The sequence below is a fragment of the Phyllosticta citribraziliensis genome (assembly GCF_038025025.1).
Source record: "Phyllosticta citribraziliensis strain CPC 17464 chromosome Unknown J3D65scaffold_1, whole genome shotgun sequence".
Lineage (NCBI taxonomy): Eukaryota > Fungi > Ascomycota > Dothideomycetes > Botryosphaeriales > Phyllostictaceae > Phyllosticta > Phyllosticta citribraziliensis.
In genome coordinates, this window is record NW_027117338.1 from 633,969 (window position 1) to 651,579 (window position 17,611).

The 17,611-nt window shown below is 56.1% G+C and overlaps 9 protein-coding genes across 9 annotated transcripts; 6 read left to right on the forward strand and 3 right to left on the reverse strand.

Moving 5' to 3' along the window:
* Positions 1-106: 106 nt before the first annotated feature.
* Positions 107-1,133, reverse strand: J3D65DRAFT_8963 (uncharacterized protein). Its single transcript, XM_066804232.1, has one exon. The coding sequence runs from the start codon at positions 1,014-1,016 to the stop codon at positions 498-500; it is 519 nt and encodes a 172-aa protein (XP_066659441.1). The 5' UTR covers positions 1,017-1,133; the 3' UTR covers positions 107-497.
* Positions 1,134-2,571, reverse strand: J3D65DRAFT_8951 (DNA-directed RNA polymerase). Its single transcript, XM_066804231.1, has 3 exons — positions 2,313-2,571; positions 1,687-2,252; positions 1,134-1,635 (listed from the first exon to the last, which is right to left on the reverse strand). Exons 1-3 carry the CDS (start codon positions 2,370-2,372, stop codon positions 1,251-1,253), a joined length of 1,011 nt encoding a protein of 336 aa, XP_066659442.1. The 5' UTR covers positions 2,373-2,571; the 3' UTR covers positions 1,134-1,250.
* Positions 2,572-2,742: 171 nt separating this feature from the next.
* On the forward strand, positions 2,743-4,481 carry J3D65DRAFT_608818 (alcohol dehydrogenase). The gene is made up of 3 exons (XM_066798624.1): positions 2,743-3,229; positions 3,291-3,749; positions 3,892-4,481. The coding sequence occupies exons 1-3, from the start codon at positions 3,079-3,081 to the stop codon at positions 4,365-4,367; spliced, it is 1,086 nt and encodes a 361-aa protein (XP_066659443.1). The 5' UTR covers positions 2,743-3,078; the 3' UTR covers positions 4,368-4,481.
* Positions 4,482-4,981: 500 nt separating this feature from the next.
* On the forward strand, positions 4,982-5,857 carry J3D65DRAFT_546618 (BcRCN1, regulator of calcineurin; the record flags this gene model as incomplete). Its single annotated transcript, XM_066796826.1, has 2 exons — positions 4,982-5,146; positions 5,204-5,857. 2 exons carry the CDS (start codon positions 4,982-4,984, stop codon positions 5,855-5,857), a joined length of 819 nt encoding a protein of 272 aa, XP_066659444.1.
* An 881-nt stretch (positions 5,858-6,738) lies between these two features.
* J3D65DRAFT_682191 (short-chain dehydrogenase/reductase family protein-like protein) lies at positions 6,739-8,310 on the forward strand (the record flags this gene model as incomplete). Its single annotated transcript, XM_066803755.1, has 3 exons — positions 6,739-7,370; positions 7,464-7,709; positions 7,784-8,310. Coding segments are annotated over 3 exons (1,005 nt in total), but the record flags the coding sequence as incomplete, so codon positions are not given.
* A 132-nt stretch (positions 8,311-8,442) lies between these two features.
* Positions 8,443-9,223, forward strand: J3D65DRAFT_682203 (uncharacterized protein; the record flags this gene model as incomplete). The annotated part of the gene is made up of 1 exon (XM_066803756.1): positions 8,443-9,223. A coding segment is annotated over one exon (762 nt), but the record flags the coding sequence as incomplete, so codon positions are not given.
* Positions 9,224-10,915: 1,692 nt separating this feature from the next.
* On the reverse strand, positions 10,916-12,832 carry J3D65DRAFT_9160 (uncharacterized protein). The gene is made up of 4 exons (XM_066804246.1): positions 12,351-12,832; positions 12,189-12,296; positions 11,736-12,124; positions 10,916-11,675 (listed from the first exon to the last, which is right to left on the reverse strand). Exons 1-4 carry the CDS (start codon positions 12,534-12,536, stop codon positions 10,943-10,945), a joined length of 1,416 nt encoding a protein of 471 aa, XP_066659447.1. The 5' UTR covers positions 12,537-12,832; the 3' UTR covers positions 10,916-10,942.
* A 2,355-nt stretch (positions 12,833-15,187) lies between these two features.
* On the forward strand, positions 15,188-16,120 carry J3D65DRAFT_608832 (uncharacterized protein). Its single transcript, XM_066798625.1, has one exon. The coding sequence runs from the start codon at positions 15,212-15,214 to the stop codon at positions 15,998-16,000; it is 789 nt and encodes a 262-aa protein (XP_066659448.1). The 5' UTR covers positions 15,188-15,211; the 3' UTR covers positions 16,001-16,120.
* Positions 16,121-16,259: 139 nt separating this feature from the next.
* J3D65DRAFT_608834 (uncharacterized protein) lies at positions 16,260-17,346 on the forward strand. Its single transcript, XM_066798626.1, has 2 exons — positions 16,260-16,459; positions 16,543-17,346. The coding sequence occupies exons 1-2, from the start codon at positions 16,308-16,310 to the stop codon at positions 17,174-17,176; spliced, it is 786 nt and encodes a 261-aa protein (XP_066659449.1). The 5' UTR covers positions 16,260-16,307; the 3' UTR covers positions 17,177-17,346.
* The last annotated feature ends 265 nt before the right edge of the window (positions 17,347-17,611 follow it).

The window sequence follows — 17,611 nt, forward strand, 5'->3', positions numbered from 1 at the left end:
CTGGACTCCTGGCGCTACCGGACTGTTCAGCACACATCGATAGGCCACCCAAGCCTCGATCTCTACATCTCCCCTCTCATTTTCCTCCCTCAACCCCTCTCCTCTCTGACAAGACAAGACGAATCGAAAAAAACACCATCCGCCTCTTCTTTCTCTCGGCTCCCTCGCCTCAGAGGCTGGCGCGTAGTGGGTGTCTCAAGGCGGGCGTTGCTTGATGACGGAACGGACGAGCGACATGAGACATTCACCTTGGATCGTCGCGGTGCCGTTGGTGGCATGTGCCTGGTTAGGCAGATTAGGTAAAGCGGCGAGTCGGCTGCGGCACACCAACTTCAATGCAAAAAGACACAATTTACAAACTCACAAACCCAACGGAAGACGATTGTTGTGCATGCTGGGAGTAGCAGCAGGCGTGGTGCAGCTCAACGAGTGCACGTACCTACCTACCACTCGACGCAATCAATCAATCATGTCAAAATCTTTTGATTCGCAGCTTTTCAAGGCAGGAGCTGGTATCTCGCTCCCTCGCTCTGGTGTTGAAATCTACCAGACCAGAAGCTCTTACCGCCTAGAGCATGCCGCCGTCGTGCGTGTGCGCCGGTATTAAGGAGAGAGAGAGAAAGTAAAAACGAATCTAGCCTGACCCACCCATAGCCCTCCCCCAATCCGCTCTTCGTTGTAATGAAAACGACCCTTTTACCCCGTCCCACCGCCCACGCTTGTGACCCAAGGGTGTATGTGAAAAAGCGAGAAAGGCAGGCGCTTTTGGAGTTGCCTCGACCGGATGAAGTCGTGCGCTGGTGAAGGAAAAGAAAAAGAGAAAAGACGACACAGATCCACGATGACCCCCGAACCGAACGCCTTGCTCCTCGCCTCGCTTCTCGATGCCGCTGACTGACGGTAGCAGTACGGCTTCGACGATTGATTAGGTAGGTAGACTTTTGTGCTGTTGCGCATGAGGATGATGGCTCTAGTGCTTTTCGATAAGGGCCAGGCTCGCCGTGTGACGCTGGCATGAATCATCGAAACTAGGCCAAGAGACGTGGAGGGCTGCGGTCCGTCGCAGTCGCCGCTTGGATTCTGTTTTGTTTTTCTTTCACACCATTTTTTGCTCCAGGCCGTGAGCTACAGCATCGAGGATGGGTGATGCTGATAGATGATGGCTGTTGGTCAAAGGAGATGGTTCAGCTCCGTATTGCGCAAAGAGCCCGGCCCTCGTTTCTCCAGTGGAGTCTGGTGCTCGAATAACCTCAGTATGGTGGCGGTTGTCCGTAGGGCTGGGCACCAAACGGCGTAGCTGCGCCGGCCCACACACTTCCGCCTCCGTATGGAGTCGTGAAGCCTTGATCCATTCCGCCACCGTAAGCAGTTCCGCCGCCGCCGTTCAGGTCCGGTGTGCGGGCGCCGAAGGTGTCCATACCGCCCATGTTGCGGTCCGGGCCGCCAGTCAGCTCATCAATGACCGCAGCAAGCTTCTGCTGGAGGACCTTGACACCTTGCTGCATAATGACGTCCGGATCGAGTCCGCCGACCGTCTCAACGTTAAAGTAGAACTGGTTGGGCGCGGCGTCATAGTTGAAGACCTCGCCTTCTTGCGGAGGATCGCCCTCGAAGTTCGCATTGTGACTGATGGGCCTGGGGAATTTGTCAGCCAAGTACAAAAGGGAGAGGTCAAAGGGATCTCACCATTCCTTGGCCGCGTCTTCTTCGAACCAGTAGTCAAGGTGGCGCAGCTTGTTGTACGGGTCGTATTCGAAGCTGATGGCAGCCGTTGGGGCCCACTTGGCGTGTTCTTTCGCAATACCCTTCTTCGCGATGCACTTCATGCGCAGCTCTTGTCCCTTGCGCAGCTTGCAGATGATGCTGCCCTTTTGGTCCGGGTCCGTGATGACGGGCTGGCCAACCTGCTCATTGGCGGCGCGGCTAATGACGGACAAGTCGCGAGCGTAGACGGTCATGACCTCATCTGAAGTGCAGCGCGCCGCAAGGATGAGGGAGACGCTACATTGGTCGCAGTATTGCTCGCAGTCGCAGTCACGGGTGTAGTTGACGTCTTCGCAGCCTTTGGCGCTGAGCGGAATCAGTCCGAGGCGGTGGCAGATGAACTCGTCGGCAAGGACCGAGGTATTGCGCTCAACCTCGACCAGGTCGATGGCCATGGTGGGGATCTCGGCGAGCATGACGCGGCGCAGGGAGTTGGCGAAGGCGAGGTCGACGTTCTTGAGCACGAAATCGACTGATCTGTCGTCGGCCTGGAGAGCTGAGCGTCAACAGTGCTCGCTCGAAAGGGTTTAGGCCTGTGCAAAGCTCACATCGCGAATCTTGACCTGAATGCCATCAACGGCATCCATGCCCAGCATGTCGTAGTCCATGTTTGCGACTGCGTCTTGCGGCGCGGAAGGGAGGTGGCTGTGGTGATTTCGGCGTGACCGAGCGAGGCGGAGGCGAGGTAGCGATGCTGAGATTGACAGAGGCTGATGGGGAGGACCAGGCGGACGCGTAGCTCCAGATTGAGAGAGAGGTGGATGAGATGGAGTTGCTGTGCATTTCACATCAGACGCGGTGAGGTCCGCGCGCCGCGACTCACAGGCCCGGTTCACGGCCACAGAGGCTCCGACTTCACCGCCACACTTTGCATCGGGACGCCACAGTGGCTGGACCTAGAGTGGGCCCCAACAGAGCCAGCAGCCAACCCCCACGTTGCCTCGCGGCCGTTGAGCGCGCCGCCACCCATCATGCCATCGACCGTACATTAGCTGCTGGCTAGACGACCCAGGCTAAGCTATGCGACCATTGTTGCAGCCACATGCTTAGTGCTCCAGCATACAGACGACTTGCTTCAACACCGCAAAAGCTATCCACAATCAACTCTGGCGGCCTCCTCTTCCATGCACGTCCAATAAAGTCTTTGGCCGGCCCGTGTAATGTTTCCCGGCCAGGTGCTTTGTAATGGTGACCCCACTGCTGTAGACCAGAAGTCGAGGCGATATGAAGTCACGATTATCTCGTCTTGACTTTTCCCCCCTGCCCTTCATTCTACTCGCCGCACCGTGACTCTACAGATCCAGAAGCACCACCATGGCCAACATTCAGCAAGTTCAGCAATGGCAGACCGAGCAGGATGGTCTGGAAAAGCTCTATATGACCACTTCTGCGCTTCCCAAGCCTGGAAAGGACGAGGTGTTGGTCGAGATTGGGGCCGTGTCTCTCAACTTTCGCGACACTGAAGGTAGAGTGCTTGCTATAACCAGAAGAGGATTTCTGAATGCGCTTCTGACATGCAACCCCAGTCGCCATGGGTCTTTACAAGCACCACAAGACCATCGAAGACCTGCCGCCAAAGCCCCTCGTTCCTGGGTCAGACATGTGCGGTGTCATCGTCGCAGTCGGCGAAGGTCCAGCCACGGTGAACTGGAAGGTTGGCGATCGCGTGCTGTCGATATTTAATCAGACGCACACGACTGGTCAGGTCAAGTCCCATCACATGGCGCATGGTCTTGGTCTGCCGCTAGACGGCGCGCTGCAGACTCACCGTGTTTTCCCGAGCTACGGACTTGTCAAAGTCCCCGAGTACATGACAGACCAAGAGGGTGCGTGCCTGCCCATTGCCGCCGTGACCGCTTGGATGTCCATCAACGGCATGCGTCCGCTGGGCCAGTCTGGCGGCAAGGACGAGGTGGTCCTGTTGCAAGGCACTGGAGGAGTTTCAATCAGCGGCCTGCAAATCGCAAAGGCTAGCGGTGCCAAAGGTAAGCAACCAACGGCGCTCGTGTCGGGGCATGACGTCAGGCTTGTCTAAGACCCGAGTCCAACCCAAACCTTCACTTCCCCGAACCCTAAACGGGACGCGGAAGGATGCCGTGCAGAGACAAGGAAGCTGACGGATCGAAGTGATTGTGACTTCATCTTCGGACCAAAAGTTGCAAAAGGCCAAAGCGCTGGGGGCAGACTACCTCATCAACTACCGCACCAATCCCGAATGGCAAGACGAAGTCATGAAGCTCACCAACGGCGAGGGCGCCGACATCATCCTCGAGTGCGGCGGCGCGCAAACGCTGCGCAAGTCATTTGATTCGATTGCCTTTGGCGGCCTAATCAACAGCATCGGCTACCTCTCTGGCAAGGAGGATGCGCCAGGCGACCGCACCAACGTCAACCTCCTGGCGCTGCGGAGAAACGTGACTCTGAAGGGAATATTGAACGGCCCGCGAGACAGGTTCGATGAGATGTGCGACTTTTACCGGCAACACGAGCTGCACCCGGTCATCGACAAGGTTTTCCCGTTCGAGCAGGCCAAGGATGCGCTCCAGTACCTCTTTAGCGGCGGCCACTTTGGCAAGGTTGTTGTTCAGGTCAAGAAGGCTTAGCCCGAAGCGGGGATGCGGAGAAGCTGTCAGTAGAACAAATGCGGTCAAGGCACAAACAAACGGTCCCCTGATGTCCCGTGTGTTGGAGGTGATGTGATGCAAGTGCAAGTGAGGATCGAGAGCTGGTGTCAGCACGGTGGCTCTGGCAGACGGACGACGTGGACGAATGCGTCGTGCACCAAGGCCAGGAGGCTTCGGGGGGGCGCAGCGGTGGTGGAGGCGGCCAAGCCAGTGGACGAGGGAATTGGAGAGCCGCCGACGGTGAAACACAAAGAAAAAATGCAAAAAAGCTGGGCTGTCGGCGTCTGTGGAGTGTGGACTGGGCTGTGCTGGATAGCGTGCCGTGGGTCTGCGTTGCGGTGGAAGCGGAGAGGGAGAGGGAGAGGGAGTGGGAGTGGGAGGTGAGAGACTGCGCCACCCACCCTCTCTCAGGTAGCCGACCCGATGCTCTGCCTTCCCTGTCCGCGTCAGGTCTGCGTCCACTCCGCGCCCGCCTCCATTGCCAACCTACCTACTTATTGACCTGACGTCCTCCGCTCTGCTGCCATCCCATCCTTCAACCACCAATCCTCTCCCCCAACGCAACCTTCCTCACCGCAGCCATGGACTCCAACATGTCGCAGCAAAACGCCCCCCAATCGCCTCCTCGCTCCAGAGCGTCCTCCACATGCTCCCTCACATCGCCCAAAGGCCGCCGCACCCCGAAGCTCTCCATCGACCTCTCAGACCTCCCCCCGTTGATTACGCCTTCGCCACCCTCCAACACGCTCCTGATCACCGTAAGCCGACGCCATCTTCAACATCCCACCCAACCAACGCCACTGACACACCGCCAGAATCTCCAAGAACCATCCATTTTCCACCCGTCCAACCTGGTCACCATCCGCGAATTGATCAACTCCTCCGCTCCGGTCCACACCTGGGCACCCCTGCGCTCGTTTCGCCGCATCGTCGTTTCCTTCTTTGACGTCTCGGCTGCCATTACGATAAAGCAGAAGCTGGATGGGGAGACCATCATGGGCGATCGCATCCGCGTTTACTTTGGCACCCACACTCCGCTGAACCCGACGGACCAACACTTGCCGCTGCCCAAGAGCGACAAGCTCTTCTTCATCAGCCCTCCGCCGAGCCCGCCTCACGGCTGGGAGGTTCGGGACGAAGACCCTCCAAACAAGGAGGTGCACGCCGAGGACCTGGCTACGGCGCTTGCGAAACTGCACGCCAAGCAGGACATACCCGCCTCGCCCACAGACACAGACCTTGACGGCAGGAGCCCAACGAGCCCGAGCGTCAGGAGAGCCCGGAGCGGTAGCGCGACCATTGTCTACCACCCCGAGGATCATGGAGACAGCCCGCACTTGCCTGCGATTGCAGTCGAGGACACCACGGCCAGTCCCGCTGAACTGACCCCTGTCCACGAAGAGGACATCGACCGCACCAAGTTTGTCCATACTCAGCGCCCCCCGGTAGAGCTCATGCAGGGCGCATAAATCTTCCGGCTCTCTTTTCGCCACGGTTTTTTTCATGTCGCATAGAACTTTCAGATGGTTACGGTAATGGGTTTGAGCCAGCGCATTTGGATTGAGCACGGCGTTCACAGGTTCTCTTTTGGGTTATAGGCCTCGCAGGCCATGGGAAAGAAGGTCCCCGGCAGGTCAGTGCGGAGCCAGTCGCTCTTGGCTTTTGAAAGCAGTTTATCCCCCGTACACAGTTGTAAAGCTCGTCACAAAATCAAGACTTGCCATTTCATTCAGTTTCCCTTTTCCAATGACTGCGCGCCCCTCTCCTTGCTACTATTGCCAAGCGTTGGGACGCGAAGACAAGTGTGCTGCCTGGCTATACGCGCTGCCAAACGCAGGCTTCTACCACCCCAGATGCCCAAGGTACCAAGAATGGGCGAGGGCAGGGTTGCAGGAGACCGTCGGATAGCGCTCAAACACACGCGGTGCTAAGTGTGGCAGATAAAGCGCGCTATACATGGGTAAGTGCGCTACTCCCCACCGCCGACACCTTTGGGCATCGCTATACAGCTGGCATCCGTAGTCTCGCTCAAGCTGCTACAGAGAATGTTTGCGGCCTCGGCCAGCACCTCGCAACTTCGGGCTGCCCGTCAGCCCGAGCAGTGTGTTCGCTCTCCGTCTCGTGAGACTTGAGCCATCACTCTCTCTCACCTTTCTTCTCAGCAACCAAACCGATACACTCACTTTCTCGGCATCTTCAGACGTTCAAAAGAGCATTGAAAGCGGCGGAACAGGCTATTTTCAGCCGAAAGTCTTGAAACTCGTCAAGTCCGCAACCAAGACTGCCTTGAGAAGCCGAGCAACCTGCCAACCACGGGTCCGCATAAACACCAACAACCGCCATGTCCGGCTCGCTCCTCAAACTGTTCCGTGACAAGTGGAACCCGCCAACCAACCCGCGCACGTCGTTCAATGGCGCCACGATTCTCATCACAGGCTCCAACACAGGGCTGGGGCTTGAGGCGGCAATCAAGTTCGCCAAACTGGGGGCCTCGCACATCATCCTGGGAGTGCGGTCGCCGACCAAGGGGTCAGCGGCGGCAACGACCATCGCGAAGCGGTCACGACGAGCCAAGGACCCGAGCCTGACCATCTCGGTGTGGCCGCTGGACATGCTGAGCCACGCGAGCGTGTACGCGTTTGCGGAGCGGGCGGCGGGGCTGGAGCGGCTGGACGCGGCGGTGCTCAACGCGGGCGTGTACAAGGCGACTCACAGCGTCAGCGCCCAGGGGTGGGAGGAGACGCTGCAGGTCAACGTCGTGTCGACGGTGCTGCTGGCGCTGCTGCTGCTGCCGACGCTGGCGCGCTCCAAGCGGCCCGGCGACCGCGCGCCCGTCCTCGAAATCGTCTCGTCGGGCATGCACAAAGTCGCTCTGCTGCGCGACGGCGTCTGGGAGTGCGACCGCCCCCTCGACGCCTGCAACGGTCCAAAGGAGTACCATTTTCAGCTCCAGTACAACATCTCCAAGCTCTTCGTCATGGCGTGCTTGCAGTCAATCGCCCGGCTTCGCCGCTTCACGGGCGTCCCTGCCGCCGCCGGGGCCGCCTCATCACCGCCGTCTGACAGCGACAGCAGCGGCAGCACCAAGGCCGTGGCCGACGGCCCCGATGGCGACGTCGTCGTCACCTCGTGCTGTCCCGGACTGTGCAAGAGCGACCTGGGCCGCGATTTTTCCGGGTTCCTCATGGTGCGCATCGTGCGCGGCCTCTTCTTCGCCCTGTTTGCGCGGTCCACGGAGCAGGGCGCTCGCTCGCTGGTCAGCGGCGTGACGCTGGGGAAGGAGGCCAACGGCCAGTTTTGGCAGCACGACAAGTTTCAGGAGTAAGTCTAGGCGGAACTGATCCTTTTGTGGTTGATAACGATGAGAGCGTGCTGACTGGTGGCTTTCTCAACAGGGTGTCGCCGTATCTGGTCGGCGAAAAGGGCGAGGCGTTCAAGCAGAGAGTGTGGGCCGAGATCTTGGAGTCGTTGCGAAAGGACGTCCCCGAGGTGCTCGAGATTGCGAGGCCCAAGGTCGCATGATCATGACAAGATGTCCTCAGGGGCAGAATCGGCAGTGGAAGTTTAAAGAAGCATGATTGGCGGGTGATGCATGGGAAACGACAGGGGGGCTTGCAGCCGTTCTTTCGATAATCGGTTTGTTGTTCGGGTCTCGTTCCTCTTCTTCTCGTCTCGTCGCCTTTCTGATTACTTCATCTTCTTCAGTGGTGGTTGGATGACAGGACAGCGGAGCTGTGCATGTAGGGCATCTGATTATCCCAGGCGTATCAAACCCCCCTCCGAATACTAGTGTGGCAAGTTTCCCCTCGCGATGCAGTAGCGGTGGCAGCAAGGTTTTTGGCGAACACGGGCAGAAGTGCTGGACGCGGATCGAGTTACGAAAGTGGAGTAATGAAAGCAGCAGCTTGAATTGATCAACTGATGGAGAAACAAAAGAGGGTCGGTCATTCACTAAACCCACGAACTATCTGGCCGTCCATAGCTGAACCCACCTAGGCAATACTGACTGACTAACAATTTGATCCCCTTGCCGCAGAAGCCCTGCTCCACCCTCTCACCGCAGTATCAAAGCAGAATAGACATCCATATCAGCTTCGTACGAGGCCAACCTCACACACTCCTTCACTCCACCAATGTACTTGAAAACCTTGCTGATGAAGATGCCATTCTGCTCGTCGGCCGGACCGACTCTCTGAATTTCCGTGTTCGGTCCATCCGACAAGATGATTTGGTCCGGGGCCCTAACGGACTTGACACCCAGTGCCAATTGCGCCGCGTCGAAGATGCGCGAAATCAATTGAACGTTTCTTCCGTTGTCGGCAGCGTTGACGCCGCCGCAAGTGGTCGTGCCTTTCTTGGCTGCGATGTGTACCAGTCTTGGGATGCTGACACAGGCGGCCTTGCCACCGCAGCCAGGGGCAGGCTCGTCGTTCCGCGTACCCAGAAATCTGCTGATGCAAACGAGATCGCCGCAGGGCTTCGAGCTGCCAGACACCTTGTAAGCAACCATTTCATGTGCGTGTGTGTACATGTACTTGTCCAACGGGAGCATTTCTTACTAAGGCAGAGTACGCGTGCCAGTCGCTGGTACGACGCATGTCCAGAAGAGCGTGTTGGCGCCTGGTCCGGCGCAATAGGATTCGCAGAATCTGTAGGGTGCGTAACATGTATTCGGCTGGACGTCTCTTTTGGCAAGCAAGTCTGTGGCTGGGTTCGCACTGCTGATGTCCGTTCGGGGGCTCAGCTTCGAGGCTGGAGAGACATCGCTGTCATCTGTTCCAAGAGGATACCCACTTGTGAGCAGCAAGGAACTTAGGAAGAGGATACAAATCAAGATCATGGTGAATGTGTAAAAGGGGTATTGAATTCTTCTTGTGAGGCTTGTGGTGGAGGTGATGAATACTCGTTGATCTCGTGGAAATCGCTTTGCTTAAAAGTACATGTACACCTCCAAGAGGCACGCGCTATGCAGCTGACCTGCCTTGCATGTCTCCTATCTCGTTACCCATCTATCACAATGGAAAAGAGTAGATAAGGAGAGATATACATGAACGTGTATTCAATCCAACAACAAAAGCCTAGATAAAGCAGATCAATCGCGTCATTCGCTTCATGTAGTTTGGTACGAAATACATGGCGTCTTTTGTGGGAAAAGCCTAACGGCGCAACGTTAGATACTGCCCTGTGCGGATAGGCTTGCCACCACAACAACTTAATGTTCTATAAGGACTTGCGAAAAATGTGGGATCGACAGTAGATACAGCTGTTTTGGGATAGTAAGTCAGAACAAGGTGAGGGAGCGCGTGGGGGGTCCTGTTTTCGATAGGATAATATTGACTTAGAGATCCCCAAGAGATCCAGCTTTACGCTTCTCTTTCCCTAATTGAATCAAGTACAAAAACCATAGATATCAGAGACTAAGAAGAGTCTAGCCATCCAACGGCTTACCTCTAGTTCGCTTACCTCTAGTTCGAGGGTGAGAGTCAACATTTCTCTGCCCTCGTGCTCGCTTTTTTTCAGTACAACAAACCATTGACTCTGAACACCGGCCTCAGATTACATATTTGTGTCGGGTGGCGGGGAACTCTTCCATCGAAACATCTACGTTTACTTGCCCAAAGTCAAGTGCAGAATGTCTCGATTGCATGAGTCGGACCAGCGGCAGAGAGAGAATACGAGAGGCGGAAAAGTACAGCCATCCGACGAACGGCTAGTTCCTGGGGGTTTGTACGTCGTAGGCGACGGATAATTTCTCCCATTCCCCAAACCCACCACCAAACCTGGTTCTTAAAAGTTTTTAACTCTGCCACAGAGTAGGCGCCATCTAGCCAAGGGGAATGAGCAGAAAAGAAAAGAAAAATTACTAAAAAAACTTTAATGGTGCTAAAAGATAGGACACTTCCCGAGCTCAACTCCCGCGAGCTTGCTTAGTATTTAGTGCCGAGACTGTTTAGTTATTACAGACCCCCTGGGCTCTCCCCCAACTTTTTGCCGCAAAAAGTGCTCAGAGAGAGACTTTTTAGGGTATAGTCTTGGCGGATCATATACACGTAGGGCTTTTCAAAAAAGACAAATCATGGTGGTTTTTGCTAAAGTCATGACAGGAGGGAGGGAGGGGGGCGGGGAGGAGTTATCCGTCCCCATGTCGTGTCAGACACCGTCTGCTGAGGGACGAAGTATACATCCAGGAAAGAGGACGAATTGGATCTCAACAAAATCAGTGATTGAAGATAGTCGACTCACGCCGCGGAAAGTCCATTCCTTGCTTGCACACAATGCAAAAGCCTTCTGTCATGCTATCCGCCTCAAACGAAATCAATCCAGTCCCATGGCCATCCTTGCCAAGGGGGGTATCTAAAAGGAGACGAAGAAAGATGCATGCCCAAAACCGAGCAAGAATGAAAAGTCGAGAGCAGCACATCAGTCCGCTTCGCTCAACAAAACAGCCAGTCAGTCAAGTCCCTGACTATTATTATCGTTCGGTGCTAATGGCGGAATAGACGTACCTGGTGGGAAATCGCTCCCTGCAGCCGGAGATTCCAACGCTCTTCGAATTATACACCGTATCTGACGACTGCGGGCACATGTTGGTACCAGGTCTCTCTCAAACTCGCATTCACACTGTCCATACCGTCATAAAACGCCTTGTCCTCGCCAGGCGTGAGCGCTCTGGCCGGCCGTTCAGGCAAAATGTCGTCGTGGCTCGGCGCCAAGCGGAGACTCATATCGGAGGGATTGGTAGGTCGGAGAGACAGAGGGGCATCATCGTCATGTAGGTGATGGTGATGATGGACATCGGACGACGAGGCAGCGGCGGCGCCGCCCGAGACCAAGAAGTCGTCCATCAGAATGGTAGTTTCGCCTTCGGATCTGTCGACGCCGCTGCGCTCGCCGTCCGTCTTGTTAGTAGTCGCATGCGACGAGTGATCGAGCGAGTTCAGCGTCGTACCCCAAGAGATGGACAGATGCCGGAACAGGGGGACGGACTTTTTGGTTGACGGCGATGTGTGGTGCGTGCCGTGGCGCTGCGTGCCGCCGCCTCCGCCTCCGCCTCCTCCTCTTCCCCTGCGGTTCGGCGTCTCTTCTGAGCGCAGCGTCGAGCGGTTGAAAGCAAAGGGGAACAGCTTGACTAGCACGGGCTTGATGCATGGTAGGCACGCGCATGCCACGCCGAGATTCGTCTCGATGGCCACCAGGATGTAGTTCCACACCCCGTCCCAGTAGAAATCTTTGCTCCTGAAGTAGACCGAGTAGTACCACATTCGAACCAGGCCGGCGATGCAAACACTGTCGAAAGTAAGCCCGTGAGCTGACCGCACCAGCCCCTGATGGCGCGGCTCCACTTACATCAGACCAAAGCTGAACAGTCCTATCAAACCCAGACGCTTGTCTCGAGGCAGCTTCATACCCCAAAGAAACCGGATGGGCCACAAGAATATTATAAAGTCAGAGGCGGTGTTGAGGCTGGCCGTCGTGAGCAGAAAGACCTTTTGATTTATGCATTGTCTGTGAATCTTGACGCCCGAGGAGCTTGCGCTTGCCGCTGGACACTTAACAAACTGATGGACCTGCGGTATCAGGGTAGCGATGCCCCAAGCCACCGAAAACGCAATGGCGATCTTGCAAAAGATCTGGTTGTCTTTGCGCATCGGAAACACCCTCATGTAGTTTGCGCAGACGGAGACTTTGGTCAGAGTGACGCCGATGGGATAGCATATTTCGAAGCCGAGATTGACCTGCGAGTAAAATTTGTCAGCCTTCTAACGGATAGGGGAGACGAGGTTGTTGGTGTTTGTTTACATCGAGTGCCTTTTTTATGGTTGGCGGCCACACGTCAATCAGATGCCGCGCCGTTCCCAGATCGTGGACTGCGTAGTTGGAAATGCCAAATATAGCTATGAAGCAGGCCTACAAGCAGCTCAGAATCAGTGTCTCGACGCGCAGGCTTGAGTCTAGACTTACCCACGCCGGCAAAATGAGCCAGTCATCCCAAGTGAGAACCTGCCTGAGCGCCCCTCGGCAGTAAAAGCGAGCTATGACCGCCGCCGTCATGAGTATGGCAAATGGCGTCTCGACGCCAGTCAAAAGACCGGCGCGACTGGGCGGATCGACATAGTTCGGCTTAGGATAGTTGGACACCTCCGTCATAATGCGGATTCGATGACCACTGAAGAAGGAGGAGGTTTGTCTGTTCCCGCCCCAAGCCAGCAGAAAGAGACTCGCTCTCCCGCTCTCTCCTTAGACGACTGGGACTCGACTTCCGGTGCTGCTTCTGCTGCTTGTTTTCCTTAGTAAGCGGTGATGGCGACTCATTTTAAGCTTTGTTGAAGCTTGGGATGTGCCAACCGCCCTCCCCGCGCTCATGGAGTGGCTGTTCTTTTAAAGCCATGCTACGTCAGGCCGGCAATCAGACCTGATTTGCACGCCTTGAGCTGCGCCATTGGCTGCATTGCTAGGGTATCAGCTGTTGGGCGTCCGCTGTCTCCCTCGTCAAGTCCTTTATATGCCATTCTTTTGGGCCTTGAGGTATGCCTAGTTTAGTATTGTGGCCGTGGTTTGTCGGCCCGCCTGCATGACCACCATGATCAGCATCCCCGATCTTCTCGCTTGCGCCCGGCTTGTGGCCGCAAGCGATAATCTTGTGTCTGGACCGTGACGACTGATTGCCCTTGCTAGTGGCATTTGAAGAGTTCGGCAACCTTGACCGCAGAATTATCCGGGGAAATCGCGTGTCCGGTTCTTAAGGTTCATGAATGAGGTTACTGCTGGAACATGTTATTTCCCTGTCGTTGCATGAAGGCTGCGGAATGCAAAAGCGGCGAGCATTGTTTCCATGGTGCTTAGTTGAGCATTTCTTCCAATCGACAGAAGTTCCCTCGAGGTGCCATCTTCGCGTCAGTGGATAATAGTGTGATGATCAACGGCTGCAGGGGCTGCGGGCCCGACGCGACCAGCTGACAGCCGAATTGAGGATCCCGGAAATGTACTGAAGAAGAACATGGTTTTCCTGGCGTAATCCCAGCAGGGCACGTATTTGACGTGGGATTCTACAGGGTCCCGACGCGCATCGACTATCATGCGAGAGGGGATCTCCACTAGGAAAGAACAGCGCGTGTTGACGCAGAGACTCCATCATCCAATTGACTTTTGCGGATGGCTGCGAAAGAGCGGTGCGCGGGAACACAAACGGGAGCAAACGTAAAACGGTTAATGGCGGCGGAATCAGCGAATCAACCGCTGCGGAGGAGAACCGCGTCAAAGTCGAGTGTTTAGAAGATGAAACCTGCACATCTTTGGAGCGAACTGATGAATTTCCGCACCCAAGAAGCTTGTTCAGCTCTGAGGCTGATGGAAAAGTGCATCAACATTGCTGCCATTCCATCACAAGTGTAGATGGATAGTGAACGCGGCCAAAAGCGTTTGGCGCCTTCAAGACAGAACCGATCATCGGTCCCTGCAGGGGTTCCGGGTTCGGCGTCTTATCCAAAGCCGCACAGGACACTTTGTATCCTGCCGTAACCTTCTTTGACATCGAGCTCGCTCGGAAGCTCCTCGACCAGGAGCTGGCAGGAGAGTGCCGTCGCTTGCAGGGATTTTGAAGATCATGGACAGTTCATGACGATTTTTGAACATGAAAGTAAGCCACTACAGCCTCTCTCGAATCCGGCACACACGAGCAAACTGATGAAGCATCCGGCTCAGCTCGTTCGGCCAGGCGAAAGTTCAGTCTCAGCTTTCACCAATCCAGGCCAATCGAACTCAACGTGCAAAGCATACGAGCGAGCATTCCAGGACCTTTTTCATCAGCAAAATACCCTGAGAGCTCAGAAGCGTGCGCGTGGCATGGAGGCTGATGGTTTTGAAGCCACAGCAGGCAAAGCCTTGCATCTCTTGCCAAGGTGTTTTGGCCCAAGGCGACAGGTCTGGACCTCGTTGGCTGCGATCGTCCCTCGGTGGTTTGAGGGTGTTTTGCTCTTGAAACTCAAGCGGCTGAACCTAAAAGGTTACGCGCGATGAAGGGTCCAGTTGGCGGCGGCGTCGTCGTTGCGTTTGATGCAAACTGTCAAGACATCGCAAAAGCAATGGAGCAGTGTCGATTGATAATGGTTCAGAAACTGATGCCTGTAGAAACCAGACTCTCTCTACGCGCCAACGCAGGCAATGAGTGCGAGCGCTTCGACGAGTTTCAGCGTTGGGCCTTGGCTTCAGAAAGCAATGCGACCAGAGCTATCAAAAAGCGAGTGAAGTTACCATTGCAGCTCGGCTTCAAGGTTGTCGAGGCCAAGAAGCGCAGTAGATCTGTTTGGCGAGCGCGGGTCTTGTGCCAATCAGCAAGAGATCCTACCTGTTTCAAAGCGCTTCCTTCGGGTAGCAGGGGACGGAAACTGGTTGCGAGTGTCTGGGCGAGTCCTCAGCGATTCGATAGCGGCGACTGGCTTGTGTATGTTGAAGTGTCTTGCTCGTATAGGAAATGATGAAGATTCTTGGATCACAGCCAGTGACGCCAGAAGCATTGACTGAAGGCAACATGCTTAATTCATGTGATGTGCAGCGGCAATAGGGGGCACCGACGGCCGGTGAGCCACTGGGCTGTCAGGCACTGCCCCGTTTGGTAGCGTTTTCGAATCCTCTGCCGCAGATGCCTAGCTCAACTTGTCCAAGTCGTGGAGCGGCAATTCGGATGACCGGTCAGGGCTACTGATCAGCAACGTTAGCGCCAGGCGTACAAGTAGTGTGCCTAGTCGTGTGTCTCAAATTGAACATCTTTCGCAGATTCTCCAGCTCTTCACAACAACATACACTCTCTTTACACCTATGCAGTCATGTCTCTCCCTTCTCGTTATGAAATCAGGAAGCTCGGCCCAGAGCACCTCGACTGGGCCAAAGCCATTGTCGCTCACAGCAACATGTTCCACTCGCCAGTTTGGCCAGTGATATTCCCAGGCAGAAAGACAAAACGCACCTACGCTCTCTTTCGAAGCATCGACTACCTTTGTCGACACAGCATCTCATCAGGCCTGTCATATGGCGTCTTTGACAAGCTGTACGCGTTCAAAAATCCAGACTCCATACCCAACGGCGGAAGGCTATACTGGGACGAACGAGACCTGGAGGCGGACGGGGTGGACCTGCTGGAGCAAATGGACTTTCCACTCGTGTCGGTGGCCATGTCATACGACAGCATAAACCCACTGGACAAGAACAAGATGAAGCCGCTCGTCGACATACTGCCACCCTACGCACTCATGTACCAAGAGCTCGAGCTCCTCGACCGGCGAGACGCACGGTCGTGGAAGGCGACGGGCCCAAAACAAGTGCTCTTCCGCAGCGCGACGGCCACGCGGGTCGAGTACGAGGCACAAGGCCTGATGAGGACGCTGTCGCAGTGCGTCATGAAGGTCGCCGCATCAAAGGGGTTTCGCGGCATCCAGATCGAATGCTCGCATGACGCGGTGTCCAAGGCGTGGAGCAGCCCGCCGGCCCCCTTCAAGGGCAGGGTGGTGGCCAAGTTCAGCACGACAATGTACGAGGAGATGGACGAGCGGGGAAGGAAGATCAACCCGTTCTACCCAGCAAAGCAGACGATGACGAGGGTTTACGTCGCGCTGTGAGACGTCGGGGCTTTGTCGACAGGTTGCCAAAGAAAGGAATAGAGGAATCAAGTTGTTGACGTCTCGAGTGGTGTCTCATTCGCGACGCGAGATACGGCGCAAGAGAAATTCAATGCCGATGTTGTTGTCGATGCTGCAAAATTCCAAATATAATGGAGTCCATGATGGACGATGAAGGTTTGGGACGGCGAGAGGACATGTGAAAGCCATGCACTCGACTGGCTCGGATCGTCCCATGCGCCACAACCGAGCCCGCGCCACTCGAGAGCCTGGGCAGCCACAGCAAGCGAAAAAGTTCCCAAACTCCATGCTATCTCCGGCACTAAACACAGCACCTCCACACCACCACGACTTTCTTCCATTCCTCGTCCAGTCTACCGCCATGCCGCCCTCGCAATCGTGCGGCGTCTGCGCCGACCAGCCTCCCAAATACAAGTGTCCATCATGTGAGCTGCGATAGTGAGTGCCCCTGCGCAGACAGGCAACAAAACACAGCGGGCAAGACACTGACTAGACTGCCCGCGCGGGTGGTGCTGCTGCAGCTGCTCCATCGTCTGCTACAAGACGCACAAATCCACGACGCACGCAGATGCAACCGCATCCTCAGCCGCAGGCCCAGGCCCAGGCCCAGGCCCAGCCACCACATCTTCTTCCGCTCCCGCAACCACGGCGTCCTACACATCGTCAAATCCGACGTCCAACGCGTCCGCTCACCCTCCTCCACCAACGCTGCCGAGCGTCGCAGCTCCAACCACCTCTGCTCCCACTACCACAACCACCTCGCCCCACGCATCCCTCCTAACCAACCCGTCCCTCGCGGCCCTCTTCACGCGCTACCCCGCGCTGCGGCACCGACTCCAGCGCATCTACGCGTCGATGCAGGAGCCCGATCCCTCGACGCTCGCCGCCGACGATTCGTCGCACTCGTACCAAGCCCACCATCGAGGCGGGCGCGGGCGAGGCCGGGGGCGCGGACGCGGACGTGGAAGGGGGCGTGGAGGCGGCGGCGGCGGCGGCGGGCCGTGGAAGCAGGAGTACGCGGATCGGGCGGCAGTGAAGCAGCTGTTGCGCATGCGGGCGTGGGATGGCGAGGTGGGCGAGGGCGTGCGGGAGTTTGTAGCGTTGGTTGCGCAGCCAAGGGAGAACGGCAGTAGCAGTGGAGAGACAACGGCCTGAGAAGGTGCTGGAAATGAAGGGAGATGATGAGATGGAAGCGTCGAGTTGAGAGAGATGTATGTGGCTGGACGGACAGTGGACGGAAAAGGAGTGAATCAAGATACCCCAGAGACATATAGGAAAGAAAAGGAATATCGCATTGGAAAATGATAATCAACAGTCCATCCACGGATCCGTCCATCCACAACCACCCCACCTAACCCCCGAAAAGAGCCGCATTTCACAATATTCTGCGCGCTCAATTCCGCTCCGATTTTCAAATCTTCACGAACTACACCGGGCAAAAAAGATGCCTTCTCCTCTAAATGCTCACTCAACGTGTTGGTCATCGACAGTCCAAACAGATCGATGGCCGAAAACTGCTGCTGCCGTCGCCGCCGCTGTGGTGGCCACTGACTCGAGTGTCTGCTCTGTTTTTCCTCTCCGTTCCCATGT

What these genes read in the sequence shown, in the direction of transcription:
- J3D65DRAFT_8963 (XM_066804232.1), bottom strand. Translation starts at nt 1,016, where the DNA reads ATGCCAGCGTCACACGGCGAGCCTGGCCCTTATCGAAAAGCACTAGAG.
- J3D65DRAFT_8951 (XM_066804231.1), bottom strand. Translation starts at nt 2,372, where the DNA reads ATGGACTACGACATGCTGGGCATGGATGCCGTTGATGGCATTCAGGTC. An exon ending in TTCAGGTCAAGATTCGCGAT is followed by an intron (nt 2,253 to 2,312) that starts GTGAGCTTTGCA and finishes TCAGCTCTCCAG; the next exon opens with GCCGACGACAGATCAGTCGA. An exon ending in GAAGACGCGGCCAAGGAATG is followed by an intron (nt 1,636 to 1,686) that starts GTGAGATCCCTT and finishes CAAATTCCCCAG; the next exon opens with GCCCATCAGTCACAATGCGA.
- J3D65DRAFT_608818 (XM_066798624.1), top strand. Translation starts at nt 3,079, where the DNA reads ATGGCCAACATTCAGCAAGTTCAGCAATGGCAGACCGAGCAGGATGGT. An exon ending in CAACTTTCGCGACACTGAAG is followed by an intron (nt 3,230 to 3,290) that starts GTAGAGTGCTTG and finishes ATGCAACCCCAG; the next exon opens with TCGCCATGGGTCTTTACAAG. An exon ending in AAAGGCTAGCGGTGCCAAAG is followed by an intron (nt 3,750 to 3,891) that starts GTAAGCAACCAA and finishes GACGGATCGAAG; the next exon opens with TGATTGTGACTTCATCTTCG.
- J3D65DRAFT_9160 (XM_066804246.1), bottom strand. Translation starts at nt 12,536, where the DNA reads ATGACGGAGGTGTCCAACTATCCTAAGCCGAACTATGTCGATCCGCCC. An exon ending in GGCTCATTTTGCCGGCGTGG is followed by an intron (nt 12,297 to 12,350) that starts GTAAGTCTAGAC and finishes AGCTGCTTGTAG; the next exon opens with GCCTGCTTCATAGCTATATT. An exon ending in CCATAAAAAAGGCACTCGAT is followed by an intron (nt 12,125 to 12,188) that starts GTAAACAAACAC and finishes TTTTACTCGCAG; the next exon opens with GTCAATCTCGGCTTCGAAAT.
- J3D65DRAFT_608832 (XM_066798625.1), top strand. Translation starts at nt 15,212, where the DNA reads ATGTCTCTCCCTTCTCGTTATGAAATCAGGAAGCTCGGCCCAGAGCAC.
- J3D65DRAFT_608834 (XM_066798626.1), top strand. Translation starts at nt 16,308, where the DNA reads ATGCTATCTCCGGCACTAAACACAGCACCTCCACACCACCACGACTTT. An exon ending in CCATCATGTGAGCTGCGATA is followed by an intron (nt 16,460 to 16,542) that starts GTGAGTGCCCCT and finishes GTGCTGCTGCAG; the next exon opens with CTGCTCCATCGTCTGCTACA.